The sequence below is a fragment of the Ramularia collo-cygni genome, assembly GCF_900074925.1.
Source record: "Ramularia collo-cygni strain URUG2 genome assembly, contig: RCC_scaffold08, whole genome shotgun sequence".
Classification (NCBI taxonomy): Eukaryota; Fungi; Ascomycota; class Dothideomycetes; order Mycosphaerellales; family Mycosphaerellaceae; genus Ramularia; species Ramularia collo-cygni.
In genome coordinates, this window is record NW_019716262.1 from 284,841 (window position 1) to 299,744 (window position 14,904).

The following is a 14,904-nucleotide window of genomic DNA, read 5'->3' on the forward strand; positions in this document are numbered from 1 at the left end:
GCTCACCTCAAAATGTTCTGGCTAAGATGATCTCGACACCACGCAAGAACCCCATCCGGCTCGCCAGTATCTCTGCACCATCATGTTCTGGCCCTACCCATGAGCTGAGGTGCTCCATGCCTTCATACAGAAGGTCCTTATCACCCGATGTCTGCCCCTGCGCGAGAGCCCAAGAACGCGGCCAAACGCTTCGAAACCGCCTCCGTTTCTAATCCCATTGCAAACGAGGAACGAACCTCCAAGGATTCAATAGTTGACATTGATGCTCGTGGCGATTTGATACTCTGCATCTCGCACGACGCGACCGCGACGGTCCACGTCCACCGCTTCCGTGTTTCCTCCGGCCAGCTCAAAGCCACTTCAAAGTACTTTTCTGGGCTATTACAAGGACGCTTCGGAGAAAGCGAGCAAGTGGGCGCGAAACATGTAGAGCTTCGAAAGCAATATGACAATATTGGCGATGTGCCAGCTGCAGAGCTGCCCATTGTACGCATAGACGACATAGGCAGAATTTCGGCGGTCAAGTCAATCGAGGCGCTATGCACCGATTTTCTTTCCATACTGCACGATCTGGACACGCCACCGTTGCCTCCTGTGACCAACATTGCGAACTGGGCAATAGTTGCGGACAGGTTCGACGCGTTGACGGCTGTGGGCTCCTACGTACGGCGCAAGAAGATGCTGCGGGCTATCGACGGCAAGACTGCGCCAAAAGTGGACCTGGCTCTGTCGGAAGAAAAGATCAGGCAGAGGCTTCTTGTAGCGATACTACTTGACTATCCTCCATGGACCGAGAAGTACTCCTTGCGCATGGTTGTCAAAGGCTGGATCGATCGAGAAATCGATGAGACCTCTGCCTTGTGGTGGGATTTACCCATGCAGATCGAGGAGGAGCTTGCTCATCGCCGGTACTGCATCTTAGAAACGATTCAATCGCTCGAGCATCACTTCATCAAGCTCTACACTTCTCGCGAACGACAGTGCAGGCTAGGATACGATAGCAGCGCTCAATGTAAGCCATGAAGGACAGAAGGCATACAGGGTAGTTCGAGGGTGTCTCCCGAGCTACGCTATGTCCATGTCCACGTCGAGAATTCCTCAGACATCGCTAACCCTTCTACCCTTCGCAATGTAGGTGACAGCTTTCAGCTTGGTGAAATGGTCCGCTTCTTTTCCAGGATCGGTACGGCCTCAGTTCGTGGAACAATCCTGGATGACGCAGCGCCGTCTGAGCCATTTCAAGGGGACCTGAATGTCTTGATCGATCTATTAAAGCAGGCCCCGGAATACCAGATAGATTCCTTCCATCATCATTGCGGGTTGCGCACCAAGTTGATCCCGCTTTTGGACATGGTTAATGAGTGTCTTGCGCATGTCGGCATATGTCAAGAATGCTGGTCGCAAGCTCGTGTCGAACATTCCTGGATGGATACGAAGAAGCCACTTTTGTGGAGGCGGCAGCTCCTTCGACTTCGGACGCCGGTGCACCAGGAGCTGCATAATAACGTTCGGGCGGTCTTCACCGCGGTCGACAGAGATTGGAGCGCGTGAAAGCCGAAACGGGTGGCACTTGCTCAACGAAGGTTATCCACGGGATCCCTCTTCAAGAGAGAGCTTGTCACATCGGAACGCCAGTTTGCACGCTTTGTACGACGGTAGGAAATGTTGACGGCTCTCCAAACATTCAACAGCCGAGAAGGTACCATATGTGCTGGTTATGAGGATTTTACGCATACTGTCCTAGCCGAACAACTCCTCTATCTTAAGCCCGCGAATCAATCCGCTGTCTATGGGGAATCACCGCTTGTTCACAGAAGACCATTTCGCATTGGCTGTTAAAGACTTCAAACCTACCAGACACTTCCATACAAAGGTCAATGGCAACTCGGCAGATCCACGCCAAGATGGTCGGCTGTGTCGGGTGACTCTAGCCGCCCACTTGGCAGAATAATGAAGGATGAGGCTGTGTGGGAGGCTGAGCCAGAAGACAACCTACCAACCTACCTGGTGACTTTCAGGGTCTTACGTTACGCCAAGCCACAACTTCACATCATCTCACAAGTCAATTGCTGAAAGCCTTGCTTCGCCAGGTGTAGGTACACTGCCCATCTGTTGGAAATTTTGCCGGATGCGAGACGCCAGCGATGCCTACGCTGTACGGTTCCACAGAAAGAATGGAACATGTGTAATAAGAGTAGGTATGGCAAGCTGTGCAGTTTGCTCCGATAGCCAAATTGTCTCTAGATCCGTGACAGCCGGCTTACAAGCAGCATCATTCTTTCCGCAATCCACTGCGCCTACCTCGTGATATCTTCTTAATCACGACGCTTCCCCACTTCAAACACGGCTCACCGATTCTACTTTGCATCGACGAACCAACATGTTCAACTCTCTCAAAGATCGCTTGACTCGCAGGAATTCAACAGCAAAACAAATAGGAACACAATCAGCCCCAGCAAACATGAAGCAATCCAACTCCCAAAACACAACTCCAGCAACCCGAAACCCAGCGCCAGGCTCCGCCAACCCAYCCAGAAATCCCGGCGATGCACCACCAGCATACTCTGCCGCGCCCAACGCAGCTCCAATGCCAAGCGCTCAGGGCACTGCAGCCACAAATGATGGTGTAGACGACCCTTATGCGTTTCTCAGCAGCTTTGACACCATCTTTCTCATTGATGACTCGGGCTCAATGGCAGGAAGTCGCTGGCAAGAAACTTGTCAAGCCATCGAGACCATCACGCCAATCTGCACCGCACATGACGATGACGGAATCGACATCATTTTTCTCAACCGGAAGGACAATGAGCACTACCACAATATCCAGTCAACCTCCACAGTTCGCGAGATCTTCTCGATAGTCTCTCCAGGCGGCGGAACTCCAACCGGCCAGCGCCTCAATCAGATTTTGAAGCCGTATCTTCGCCGCTACGAGAGCTCTCCCGACACCACCAAGCCGATCAACATTATTTGCATCACCGACGGCGAGCCTTCTGACGATGTCGAGAGTCCGATCATTGCAGCCGCGAAGAAGCTGGACAWGCTTGACGCTCCGGCCTGGCAAATTGGAATTCAGTTCTTCCAGGGTACGTTCTCCTTGTGAACACACCCTCCCGAGGCCAGCAACATTTTCATGGTGCTAACGACCTTTCTCACAGTTGGGCGGGACGAAGCCGCGAAGAAGCACCTCAAACAGCTTGATGACGAGCTGGCGGATATTGCGGGAGACGATGACCTTAGAGACATTGTGGACACTGTTCCCTTCACTGGGGCTCWGGGGACCCATCTCAGCGGAGATGGCATACTTAAGGTGGTTTTGGGTGCAGTCAACCGACGCCTTGACAGGAAGAAAAGTAACGTTCGTCAAACCGAGCAAGGCATCGAGCGTCTCAACACCCTCAGCTAGCTCCTGAAGTTCCAAAACGCAAGCTAACGTTCGTTCGTCCTTGTAGGACCTCTACAGGTAGTTGGCCCACCGTGGCACTTGGGCTCGCGTGACCACGCGTGGTCCATCCAGCGTGGTTGGATGCCAAGCTTGTCCGATAGTGTTGGAGGGAACGATCTGTCGGTGTGCACTCAGGACACCGTGCTACCTGGCCTGTTATTACGAAGGCTCGGCAATCCCTGCTTTGGACTCGTAAAGTATAACTTCGCAGGCAGATATTTACTAATAAATACTCCCTTACCTTGACAGGTCGTTTCGATGGCTAGTGATCTTCATGTCACATGCTCAATCGGTCGCTACCAACTTACCGGTTTCGAGTCGCGCTAGCAAATGCCCCACCCCTCGGACTGGTAGGTACAACCAAGATCTTGCAGATCAATCTGTGACGCAACGCGGGGCTTCACTTGTCCTTCAATCATCTACACAAAACGTGCGCTTTCGATGATATTTAGGTTGCTACCATGGGTTCTGATGCAACGCCATGGCCAAATGGGCTAAGCAAACGCTGTTGCAAAGGCTACTGCCAACGCCACGTTTCCATCATGTGTCACGCCATTGGGCTGCATTTGTCCAAGATAGTTGGAGAGATGAAGCTGATAGCCATGACGTCTGCAAATAGTAGAGCTCCTGTTTGTGCCTCGCCGAGGCGTTCGAGCTACTTATGAGACCATCTGCCCCGATGCTCCTGGAGCTAGTTTACGAAAATCCCTCGCAAAGGAACCAACTGTGATAGCAACCATGGAAAAGCTGAAGAAGGTATTTTCGCCAGGGAGTAAGAAGGATGATGAGGTCCTGTATGGAAATCCGGAGACGAGGCGCCAAGAGAGTCTTGCCAACACCTCAGAGCAGGAGCCTCCGAAGTTGTATCCCACAGAAGGTGCAGCAGGTCAAAAAGAGTCGGGCGGTGTGTTGAGCCAAATCACGGGGGGAAGCAAATACGACGAACAACGCTACGGCACAACTGCAACTTCCAATCCAGACCCAAATAAGCTGTACACCAACCCTGATGCTCCCAGAGATCACACAGTGGTTAATCAGATCTTGAATCCAGGGGGTATGTGATGTAAGCAAGTGGTACAATTGCAAAGTGCTGATCTAGCTCAGGCCACAAGTATGATGAGCAGAGATTTGGCGAGACTGCAGTCACAGCAGGCGCGGGACAGCACCAGGGAACTGGAGGTGTAGGCGAGAAGCTGTACCCTRAGCACGGCGTACAAGAAAACCAGCAGACTCATCACCCCGATCTTGGAAACGGAGTTGTAAATCCCAACATCAAGTTGGAGACGGACCCAAGTCAGAAAGACCACACTGTGCTCCGTCAGCTCCTCAATCCCTCGGGTAACAAGCGGGATGATGTTGCGTTCGGTACAACAGCTCATGCCGCGGGCGACAAAGTGGGCACAGCCGATACAGGCCGCTCCGATCACTTGGGTAGTGGTATTGCAGCCGCTGGAGCACCGTAAGTGATCTCTGCACATTCCCCGTCCTGCATCATCAGCGGGGATCGCCTAGCTTGGCGCACATAGGCACTCTCCTATTAGCAATTCTGACCAACATCCCTACAGCTCATCGATGGCTGCCAGTAGCGTCGCCCCTGGAACTGGTACGGAACCCACAACTAGCACGCTCGGAAGAGAGACTAACGTCGCAGGTGCAACCTCTGGATATAGCGAACCCGTCCTCGCTGGTACGCCATCAATCGAACATTGGATCTTCATCAAGTTAGTCAATAATCTGACAACTCACAGGTACTGGGAATGACATCAATCCGAAATACAACGAGCCCCAGAATCATGTCCTCGACCGCTCACACCCTCTACGAGATGGTACAGGGACGACGACTGGACACATCAACCCAGTCGGAGCCCCTGAGGCTAGCATGACCCAGCATGCAGCACATACAGAAAGCATAGGCCTAGCCAATGTGAGCGACGGCTCCACAACTGCCGATAACCACATCAACCCAATCGGTGCTCCACACACAGCGAACTCCACAGTCCCTATGGCAACAGGCGTTGCTGCCACTGGTGGTGGTCTGGCAGCTTCCAATCAGGCTCACGGGAGTTCAACGCTGGGCGCTACGTCAGGAGGTGCGACATACACAGATCACTCTGGCAATGTTCATACGTCTCTCCGCCACCCGGTCGGCACGAAGCTGGACTGCGATGGCAACCCAGTGTCTGGCTACGTTCACCACGTAGCTGGGCCACACTCGCTGGACATTGCGAACATTCTCGACCCCAACGTTGCCGCTACCCCTGCTTCGCCAATCAATTTAGGTGGCTCCACTGTTGCCTCATCATCGCACGAATCTGCTAGTGTCGCTAATGGTGCTGGCATCACTACTGGTGCTAATGTCGCTACCGCTACTGGTACGGCTACTGGCGCTGGTATCACGACTGGCAGTCATAACAATGACGTGCATGAGGAGAAGAAGAAGACGGGCTTGCTCCAGAAGATTTTGCACCCCAAGAGCCACAAGGAGGAAAAGGACACCAGTAGCCATGGACACGGCCATCCTTCAACAACGATTGATGACAATGGCCGCAACGTGTTGCACAAAGATCCACCTCAGCTTTAGGATGTTGCACTTTGTTGAGAACTTCGAGCACGATACGTATGAGTGATGAGGAATGATGAAGAGGAATGATGAAGCACGAGGAGATTGAACACATATGATCCACGATTCCCCTTGAAGCGTTGTGTATGTTTTTGAGCATACAACCGCACTGCAAAATATTGACTTTGTCGCCTATGACCTTCTTCGCCTCATTTCAGTCCTCATCACTATCATCATCGCTCGAGTAACCCTCCTCGTACTCGTCTGCCATTGCGGCTAGACCATCGCATAACGCCTCGCGCTCGTCAATGCTAACCATTCGTCTTGCAACTCCTTCCACGCTTCTGATTTGATCAGCAATTGCGGTCGATGTAGATAGCGAAGCTTGCACTGCGAGCTTTTGAGGCCGATCCGCGAAGTTGAACAAGGTCGGATATGAAGAAAGCAGGGGAAACAGGAGTCCAGTTTGATGCGCAGATGTTCGCGGACCGTTTGAACTTGCGAATCGATTCCGTGCTTGCTCGTTGGAGTTTTGCACGTCGTTTGCGGCTCGCCATGTACCGCGGAGAGTCTCCAACCTGCTGAAGGTATTACCACGTCGCACATTCCCCCTTCTGGCAGATGAGACGTTCAGAGATAGTGTAGGGAATAACTCGAGGTCCAATTTCACCTCCTTTTCTTCGAAATCCTCGTCATGGTGCTGGCCATTGGTCATTCGAGCGTCGTTTTGTCCGTTCGTGGTGGGTGCTGCCAACTGTGCTGGATCCTTGACCGAGATCGAACTTGCAGCTATACGGCGTTTGCCATCACCGTTCAGCGTGGTTTCTTGGTCATCGAACGTTGCTCGGGCGCTTTGAGAACTGCGGAGACGAGCTGGTAACGTGAGCGATTCAATGCCAGCCGCTTGAAGGGCTGATGTGAACCAGCGGCTTGAGCCATCCATTGCGAGGTACTCCGGGAGCTTCGACGGTACACTGCCCAGTGGAATATGCATACTGGCAGAAGAGTCGATCGCGTGCAGGGACTGGGCAACGTTTGCGATTTGCAGTGCCTGGCGATCCCGGGCAACACGCTGCGTCTCCTGAAGACCAAATACCCAGCGACTGCCCTTGCCGAGCTCGTCCGCCAGCCGCTCCAGGTACTTTGCAGTGAACCCTCCCCACGCGTCATCTATGCCGGAGAAGATTTGAATGCCCTGAAGTTGATCACATTCCTCCAGAAATGGTCTCACATCTCGGTCGAGAAGATCATACTCCCGATCAAGGTTCATGAAGAGCTCTTCGCCCTTTTGCCACTGCTCAAAAGGCATGAGATCACTTCCGAGCTCGTACTCGTTCATTTGCACAATACTGCGCGGATGGTAGTACACATGATTGTAGTCTGACCAGAATCGGACGGTATCTGTGGTCAGCACGGGTGGAGTCGTGCCTTCGTCCAGAGCTTGCTGATATGAACTGGGAGCAATTCGAGGTAATTCCAATGGGATCGTGCTCCCACTCCATTGATTTTGCTGAGCAGGGTTTTCCTGTTGTTGAAGTTCATACAATGCATTTTCGCGTCGCAGAGTGCCGAATGCACCTTTGAGGTCGTATATCAGTGTTCTCGGAGTGTATGTTTCCGCCCCGTCAGCGCCAATGCCGGGTCGGAATGAGACATCATGATCGACGGGAGATTCCTCTTCTGTGCCATATGTGAAGTAAGATTCCTTGATGAGATGTCAGTGCGCCTGCAGGATGGACCCATAGAAGTTTGAGCAAACTCACCTACCTGAATGTTCCAGTAATGAGTTCCAATGTAGTTGGCCTGCTGGCCAAACTGTAGCGTCACAATCTCATGCATGATGGCCGTTCCTCGGTGCCAAATTTGCTATAGCATGGTGTATGTATGCCTGAGGAGATAGTTTGAAGCGAGAAAGCACAAAGCGGCGAAATGCTTACACATCATTTTCCTGGCAGCAAACATAGTTACCTAAGGTATCCTACATGTTTTGAATCATTTACAGTCATCATTGCATTCACAAGATCATTCATCGTTGTCGTGTCTGGATATGGACAACGTTTCGTCGTAGTATATAGTAGATCAATTCCCTCCAGCCTTTCCAACATCAGCTTTTCACTGGCGTCTTCTTCTACAGATCTTTCATGAACTCTGCCAAAGTAATAGGCTTACGCACAGCATTCGAATATCCTTCATGAAACGCGATCCATACGCTAGGCCCCTGCTTTTCCTTATCCTCGGCATCCTTCGTCTTCTGAGCTTCAGGCGCAAGTGCAGCGATGGGCCGGCCAAAGAAATCTCTCGCAATGCTCCTTTTAAGCATCTCCTCGTCAGTCAGAACTCCACGTTTTGAAGAAGGTGCAACAGGGACCAGTGAAGAGACTCCGAATCGAGCTAAACGAGACTCTTCAGCTATTCGAGCTTCTTCCTTCTTCCATTCCTGCTCAAGAACCTGTCGAACAGCGTACCGCGTCTTGCCACTGCTGTCACCAAAGCCAGGTCCACCGGTCTCGAAAGTACAAAGGGTATCGAGCGGTGGTTCCATCCTGTAGATCCATTGAGGCGCACCATACAATGAGCCAGAGTCGTCACTCACTCGGACTCGATCGAAGCGAACGCCACTGGCACCCATCGCATTGACAGCGCGCTTCACAAGTGCCTGTTCTGAAGCTTTGCGGACAGATGCAGTGCCTTTCTCCTTGTCATTGCCACCGACAACCACCGGGTTGATGTTCGGTGTCAATATCCGGAAGAGATATGGTTGGAGATCGGTCGCCATGTTGGCCGTTGAGCTGAAAAGGCGTGTGAGAGGGAGCGAAAGTGCTGACTGTAACGTTTGCATGTGTGCGGTGTTCTGTTTCTCTGCCTCGTGTGCGGCCCAAGAAGCTCCGGGGCCAGCTAATGGATGGACGGGTGTTGCGTCATCCTCATTGTCAACCGGTGCAACATATTGCGATCGTGTAGGAGAGGCAAAGAGATGGTGAAACGCAAGCACTGGTGTGCTGAGATATGGCGCAAGCTCCCACTCGTTGCTGCTGAAGACGACACTTGACAGCTGATCGTGGAAGTTCAACCATTCATATGCTGCATCCGGTTTGGAGAGGAAAGTGTCGTCTTGAAAGGGATGCTCTGGATATGAGGCGAAACAGTCTCCCATGATCCGGTCTGTGTCTCCTAACGTGTCGACTAGCTCTCGCAGCCGCTGAGTCGCCGTTCGTCGTATGCCCTCCGCAACACCCTTGACACCAGTGTTGCCACCATTTTTTTGCTGAGGAGTGACCAGGTTCGATTGTTTGGGGAATCCTGCGCCTTCTTTAAAGACTCTCTCCACGATTTCCTTTGGTCCGCCTCGGCCCAATCCTCTCGCTGCTCCACCGTCATGGGCGAGATCTCGTATGACATGATCTTCAACCCACTTTCGTGTGAGGCGCACATTAATCTCATTGGAAGCTCGTAGCTTTCCTGCCACCCACTCCCCAACCACCATTATTCCTCGCATATCTCCCTCACCTGTACCACTTCCATGTTTGTCCTCTTTGCGGTTGCTCACTCCCCACGCAGCTTCACAAAGTCTTCGCACGCCGTCAGTCTCGCACGGCACACCTTCCTTCTGGAATATGTTGTGCAAGCGAGTGATCATGTTCTGCACTGCGGGCTTTCCCACCCGGATCACTTCTGCAACCGAGCTTTGTCGCAATGGTCGGAGCGACGGATGGTACACATCATTGCATACCAAGATGAGTGGTCGTAGCATCCTGAAGCGTTCTCCCTTCTTCTTCCTGGCGGGACCTTGTTGTAATGAACTCAAGGCACCTGATGAATTCTTTTGGTCAAGCATGATGAGATCGATTAGAGCCTTGACAAAGCCGCCCTCACCACTTGCACCACTACCACCAACTACTCCGTCCACCTCGTCTACTATAACGCAGACAGGCTTGCCAGCTTTTCTTGTGTGGCCGCTGGCAGTCTTTGTATCAATGCCCTTCACATTCTCAGTCCCAACCATGTCCCGGATGCGAGTCTTGACAACAGTGCTGCTCCGCTCGTCACTGGCGTTGATTTCCTGGACCTCGTAGCCCGCCTGTTTGGCACAGACATGAGCTAAAGTTGTCTTTCCGAGTCCGGGGGGTCCAGTGAGCATGAGGATCTTGCGGAGCGGCTTTTCCTCAAACACAGCATCGCCAGCTCCCTTTGATTTCGCCTTGGGGCGATACGACCCGGGAAAGACGATCTGGTCCCAGCGCTTCAGCCAGTGCATGACCGCTCGGTGTGTACGCTCGTCTCCGATCAGATCGGTAAACTTCTTCGCTCGGTACTTCTCCGTCCAGAGTAGCGTGGACTTCTTCGATACTGGCTCTGACGGAGGGGTTGGCAATTCTTGGATGGGCTTTGGCAATGTTTCCTCCGCCTGAGCATCTTCCAGCAGGCGGTGGATGTCGATGCCAAAGAATGATCGTTGAGCTTTGGCCGGACGCGTCAATGCGGAGTTGCCCAGGTCCAACTGGCCGAATTTGCGTTTCTTGATCGGAGACGGGGTGAGGGGTGGTGAGGACGCCATGGTGGGGATGCGAACGGGCGACGAGCCAGCTGCTTCCTGTGCGTCGCTGTGGAAGACGTCGGAGATCTTCCAGCTGCGGTGTTGGACGACGATGCCGGCGGCGGTTTTGGCGCGTTTCGATTCGACCGCAACTTCATTCAATGCTTCGAGATCGTCGGAGAAGGTGGTTGGCGCAGTACTGGCGATGGTGTTTGGCGCTATACCATACAGTTCTGCCAAATCATCCGTTCCGGGTTCGCAAGGTGGGCTTGACGAGAGCATTTGGTGGGCTTCATCCGGCGCGTCCTTCTCGCGTTTAGAYCGATGTGAGACAAGACACGCTAGTGGTCAAAATGTCCAGATTGCTGTATGGTGCACCGTGATGAATCCAACGTACTTCATCGGTGTGGACATGGCTACAGTATCCTCAATACGTGAACAGCCAGCTTTACTCATGTGCGATGAAATGATCCTTTCCATACAATAATGAGATTGGACCACTAGGAGTACCTGGAAGGGGAACATTTCGAGTTAGGGTTAGGGTTGGTGTAGTGGCGCATCGTCCGCCGGTGACCTTAAAGACAGCTCGAGGTAACTCAAATACAGCAACATGTGTGATGGGTAGGATGACACTGAGTTGGTGGGCAGCTCCAGTCTTCGCACTGTCATTCACAGGAACGTACCCAACCTTTCGACTTGAAGAGAGCTTTCAGATACCGGAAGGCAATTTGAATGTAAGCAGTCGTTGACTTCCACGAAAATTTCCCAGGCTCGAAACCGTTAACCAGGCTGTGGTCCATAAGGTACACAATCTTCGCATCAAAGGAAAAGCCCCCTCGCTTTATCCGTCCTAATGCCACTGTCACTCGCCAAAAATCAATGTCGTAAGTGCCTCACAGTATATCTTCTTGTTGATTGTCGTGTGGCCCAATGACCATTGCTCATCATTCGCACTGCCCTCCAATTCACTCGTCGTTGAGATATGCATTCGTCCGGCGCCGCACAAGATATTCGAGCGCCTTAGCCTGCCGCTTCTCTCGCGACGACGTGTGCATCTTGGTGAAGGCCGGTCGAAATTCCAACACGTGTAGCGCTTTCCAGGTTCTGCCGCCAGCTTTGTAGGCGACTTGCAGACAGACTAGCAGGGGCTTAAGATCTTTGGCGAGTATGATGGCGCAATCTCTGTAAACCTGCCCGTCTAAGCTGCCGTCATCGAAACCAAAGGCCTGGAAAACCATAGGTTGACTGAGTTTCAGCTTGCGGAGACCAGTTGCAGATACCAGGGCTGTGAAGAGTACCTGCATGTTGTGCCGAGTACATGATTCGCCAAAGTCGACCGCCGTGAGGAACTTGATGGACGAATCGATCAGCGGCTGAAAATAGAGGAGAGCTGTCGATGACCCCTGAATGAACTGGTTGTTCCCGTAAACAATAGGCGTGGTCTCTCGGTGAATCTGCTTGTTGACCCTCGGCAAACTGAGTTCGTGTGGCGGATCGCCGGCCCATCTGTGTTTTCTCTGATCCCACACTTGGCCAGGATGCTCTTTCTGAGAGTCGAAGCCCGTGCCCGTGACCACCTTGCAGCCAATCCTGCGTCTGAAGACCGCGAGGCAGATGGGGTTTGGTTTGACTAGCAATATCTTGTAGATCTGATCTCGGATCTCAGAGTGGAGATCGAGGAAACGAAAGCCGGTCTTGCCCACGACCTCGATGAAGGAACTGCCTTTGCGTGAGCCTTCGGTGATTCTGGTCTGAAGTGAGTGGTTAGTTCCGTTCGTTGATCACTCGCCCACAACGCACCATTTTCAGAACGTATGGTGAGTTGGTGCGCCGGATCTCTTCGATCAGGCTGTTCACGAGATGGTCCATGGTCGCTGTTGTTTGTTGGAAGTGTTGAATTGTTTGAGAAGGGGTATTGTGTGCTGAAGAAGTAGGAGTATGAGTGAGAAAGTGAACTTGGAGAGTGTTGAGAGGTTCATATACTGTTCGGACCAGCATGTGATGAGACCACAAATTCAGTCATTTCACTTGCATTGTCGCCACAATATGGCATGTGCCAGCACTTGAGTTCGGCAAAGCTCACCTAATCCTGYTGACGGTGAAGTGAGAATATTTGAATGAAGCAGCTCGGTACTCACACAGTGAAATCACTTTCCATTTCCTCGCGCTATTTTAGTACAGCAGAAGCAGCATGCAGTCAAAGCAAAGCAAGCCAACTCCAGTCTCCCGTGCTCCACTTATGCTGCAAAACACAAAGTAAGGTAGTGGTGTCGGTGGTAGGATAATCACGCCCACTGTACAAAAGCTCCAGATCTATAACTCCAAGCTCGTCCCTTCCCAGTCAGGACGAGATCTAGAGCAGCAGCTCCAACGGGTTCTCAATGACCTTCTTGAGTTCCCGCATGAATTCGCCTCCCACAGCGCCATCAACCACCTTGTGGTCGAAAGAACCGGTGAGGACAATCTGCTCATCCCACTCGACGCCTTCGGAGCCGTCTTCCAACTCTTTAGGAATGGCGACCTTCTTCACGGCACCGACTGCCAGGATGGTAGCTTGGGGTGGGTTGATGACTGCGGTGAAGCGGTCAATAGCGTTGTTCATGCCCATGTTCGAGATCGTTATCGACCCGCCCTGGTATTCTTCTGGCTTAAGCTTTCCATCGCGGGCGCGCTTTCCAAGATCCTTGATCTGWGATGAGACAGCTTCAAGGCCTGTGCCAGTAACGTTCTTGACAATAGGGGTCATGAGTCCAACGGGCGTAGCAACGGCAACAGAGACATCCACGGTGTTGTGCTGGCGGATGAAGACCTTGCCGTTCTCCTCACGCCATGAGCTGTTCGCAGCTGGGACCTTGCGAGCCGCGTGTGCAAGTGCCTTGATGAGGAAGTCGTTCACAGAGAGCTTGTACTTGCCGTCGGCGGAGGCATTGAGAGCAGCGCGAAGTTTGAGCAGCTTGCCGACGGAGACGGAGGAGGCAACAAAGTAGTGGGGGTTCTGCTGCATGGACTGGGTGAGACGAGCGGCGATGGTCTTGCGCATGCTAGTGGCTTCGACGTCTTCAAAGGCAGCAGCTGCAGGAGCTCCTCCGACTGCAGGTGCAGCACCGCCAGCGGGCTTGGCCTTCTCGACGTCCTGCTTGGTGATCTGACCACCCTTGCCGGTACCCTTGATGGAGGAGATGGCCACGCCCTTTTCGAGCGCAAGCTTCTTCGCGGATGGAGAGACGCCAGTATCACGCTCGAGGGAGGTCTGTAGTCGCTCTCCGGTCGACTCGGACTCTTGTGCCTTGGGGGCCTCCTGCTTGGATGCGGAGGGCGCGGTTTCGGAGCTAGAAGACGGTGGCTCAGAGGCCATGGTATCCTCCTGGCCGCTCTCCTTCTTGCTCGCGGCTGGCGCCTTMTCGCCGCCTGCATCGTCGAGGGAAAAGTTCTCAAAAGCGGAGACATCGCCGCCCTCCTCGATCATAACCGCGATGGGCTAGCTATATCGTTAGCGGTGTTCAGCACCACGTGGCTGCCATTCCATCTTCAAGCAAAACTTACGTTGCCAACTGCGACATCTTTGGTGCCGGACTCCTTCAAGATCTTAGCAAGGATGCCATCCTCTTGAAATTCAAAGTCCATCTGCGCCTTGTCCGTCTCAATCTCGACAAGCACATCACCAGGCGCGAGTGCATCGCCGGGCTGCTTCTGCCACGATCCGATGTTTCCGGCGGTCATCGTTGGCGACAGCGCCGGCATAGAGATGACTGTGTGTGGTGGGTAGGCTGTAAGCGCATGTTAGCCACGCTCAAGGACCTCCATATCTTTCCATCTTCCAATGGGAGAGAGACCAACAATTCGAGGCATAGTATCGCGCGAGCGCTGAAAGCGCCGGTATTCTCCGTCTGCGCAGATCGTCCCATCAGCTATTGTCCATGATCACTTTCATCTTGCCCCTCCCAGCCAGCTTCACTCACGCAGCCGTGTCCTGTGTCCTCAGTCCGCTCCAGGCGCTCCTCGTGCACACGCCCCGCGACGCCCTCGCAAACATCGAAGCTGCTGACATGGTCCGTGTCGCAGCGCTGAATGGGAGGATTGAAGGGGTTCTCGAGCTCGCCGCTGGTCGAGGATCGTTGCAGGTAGAGTGTCGACGGTGAAGTGACGGCAGGAGAGATAATTGTTGGGCTTGAATTGACGAAGCTGTTTGAACCTCAACCAACCTGTGAAGGTYTTACTAGCGTTCCATCATCGGGCCTACTACGGAGGTGCGTATCAAAAGTCCTCCCAGCTTCTCCCAAATCAAATCTCAATCAAGTCTAATCAATTGGTCGGCGAATACGCACCTCCGTGAATCAAAACCACCGACGCTCACGTGCTCGCCTA

General features: G+C 52.9%; 7 protein-coding genes; 3 read left to right on the forward strand and 4 right to left on the reverse strand.

Annotated features, from left to right (window-relative positions):
* Positions 1-147: 147 nt before the first annotated feature.
* Positions 148-1,551, forward strand: RCC_05650 (uncharacterized protein; the record flags this gene model as incomplete). XM_023770916.1 has 2 exons in its annotated part: positions 148-1,012; positions 1,136-1,551. The coding sequence occupies 2 exons, from the start codon at positions 148-150 to the stop codon at positions 1,549-1,551; spliced, it is 1,281 nt and encodes a 426-aa protein (XP_023626684.1).
* A 910-nt stretch (positions 1,552-2,461) lies between these two features.
* RCC_05651 (uncharacterized protein) lies at positions 2,462-3,467 on the forward strand (the record flags this gene model as incomplete). XM_023770917.1 has 3 exons in its annotated part: positions 2,462-3,086; positions 3,159-3,358; positions 3,453-3,467. 3 exons carry the CDS (start codon positions 2,462-2,464, stop codon positions 3,465-3,467), a joined length of 840 nt encoding a protein of 279 aa, XP_023626685.1.
* Positions 3,468-4,183: 716 nt separating this feature from the next.
* Positions 4,184-6,026, forward strand: RCC_05652 (uncharacterized protein; the record flags this gene model as incomplete). XM_023770918.1 has 5 exons in its annotated part: positions 4,184-4,499; positions 4,550-4,904; positions 5,011-5,048; positions 5,097-5,132; positions 5,194-6,026. The coding sequence occupies 5 exons, from the start codon at positions 4,184-4,186 to the stop codon at positions 6,024-6,026; spliced, it is 1,578 nt and encodes a 525-aa protein (XP_023626686.1).
* A 193-nt stretch (positions 6,027-6,219) lies between these two features.
* Positions 6,220-7,844, reverse strand: RCC_05653 (related to Protein DML1; the record flags this gene model as incomplete). XM_023770919.1 has 2 exons in its annotated part: positions 6,220-7,710; positions 7,773-7,844. The coding sequence occupies 2 exons, from the start codon at positions 7,842-7,844 to the stop codon at positions 6,220-6,222; spliced, it is 1,563 nt and encodes a 520-aa protein (XP_023626687.1).
* A 289-nt stretch (positions 7,845-8,133) lies between these two features.
* On the reverse strand, positions 8,134-10,821 carry RCC_05654 (related to DNA replication checkpoint protein CHL12/CTF18; the record flags this gene model as incomplete). The annotated part of the gene is made up of 1 exon (XM_023770920.1): positions 8,134-10,821. One exon carries the CDS (start codon positions 10,819-10,821, stop codon positions 8,134-8,136), a length of 2,688 nt encoding a protein of 895 aa, XP_023626688.1.
* A 683-nt stretch (positions 10,822-11,504) lies between these two features.
* RCC_05655 (uncharacterized protein) lies at positions 11,505-12,408 on the reverse strand (the record flags this gene model as incomplete). XM_023770921.1 has 2 exons in its annotated part: positions 11,505-12,290; positions 12,340-12,408. The coding sequence occupies 2 exons, from the start codon at positions 12,406-12,408 to the stop codon at positions 11,505-11,507; spliced, it is 855 nt and encodes a 284-aa protein (XP_023626689.1).
* A 484-nt stretch (positions 12,409-12,892) lies between these two features.
* Positions 12,893-14,587, reverse strand: RCC_05656 (probable dihydrolipoamide acetyltransferase; the record flags this gene model as incomplete). XM_023770922.1 has 4 exons in its annotated part: positions 12,893-14,017; positions 14,083-14,306; positions 14,377-14,426; positions 14,499-14,587. 4 exons carry the CDS (start codon positions 14,585-14,587, stop codon positions 12,893-12,895), a joined length of 1,488 nt encoding a protein of 495 aa, XP_023626690.1.
* Positions 14,588-14,904: the final 317 nt, after the last annotated feature.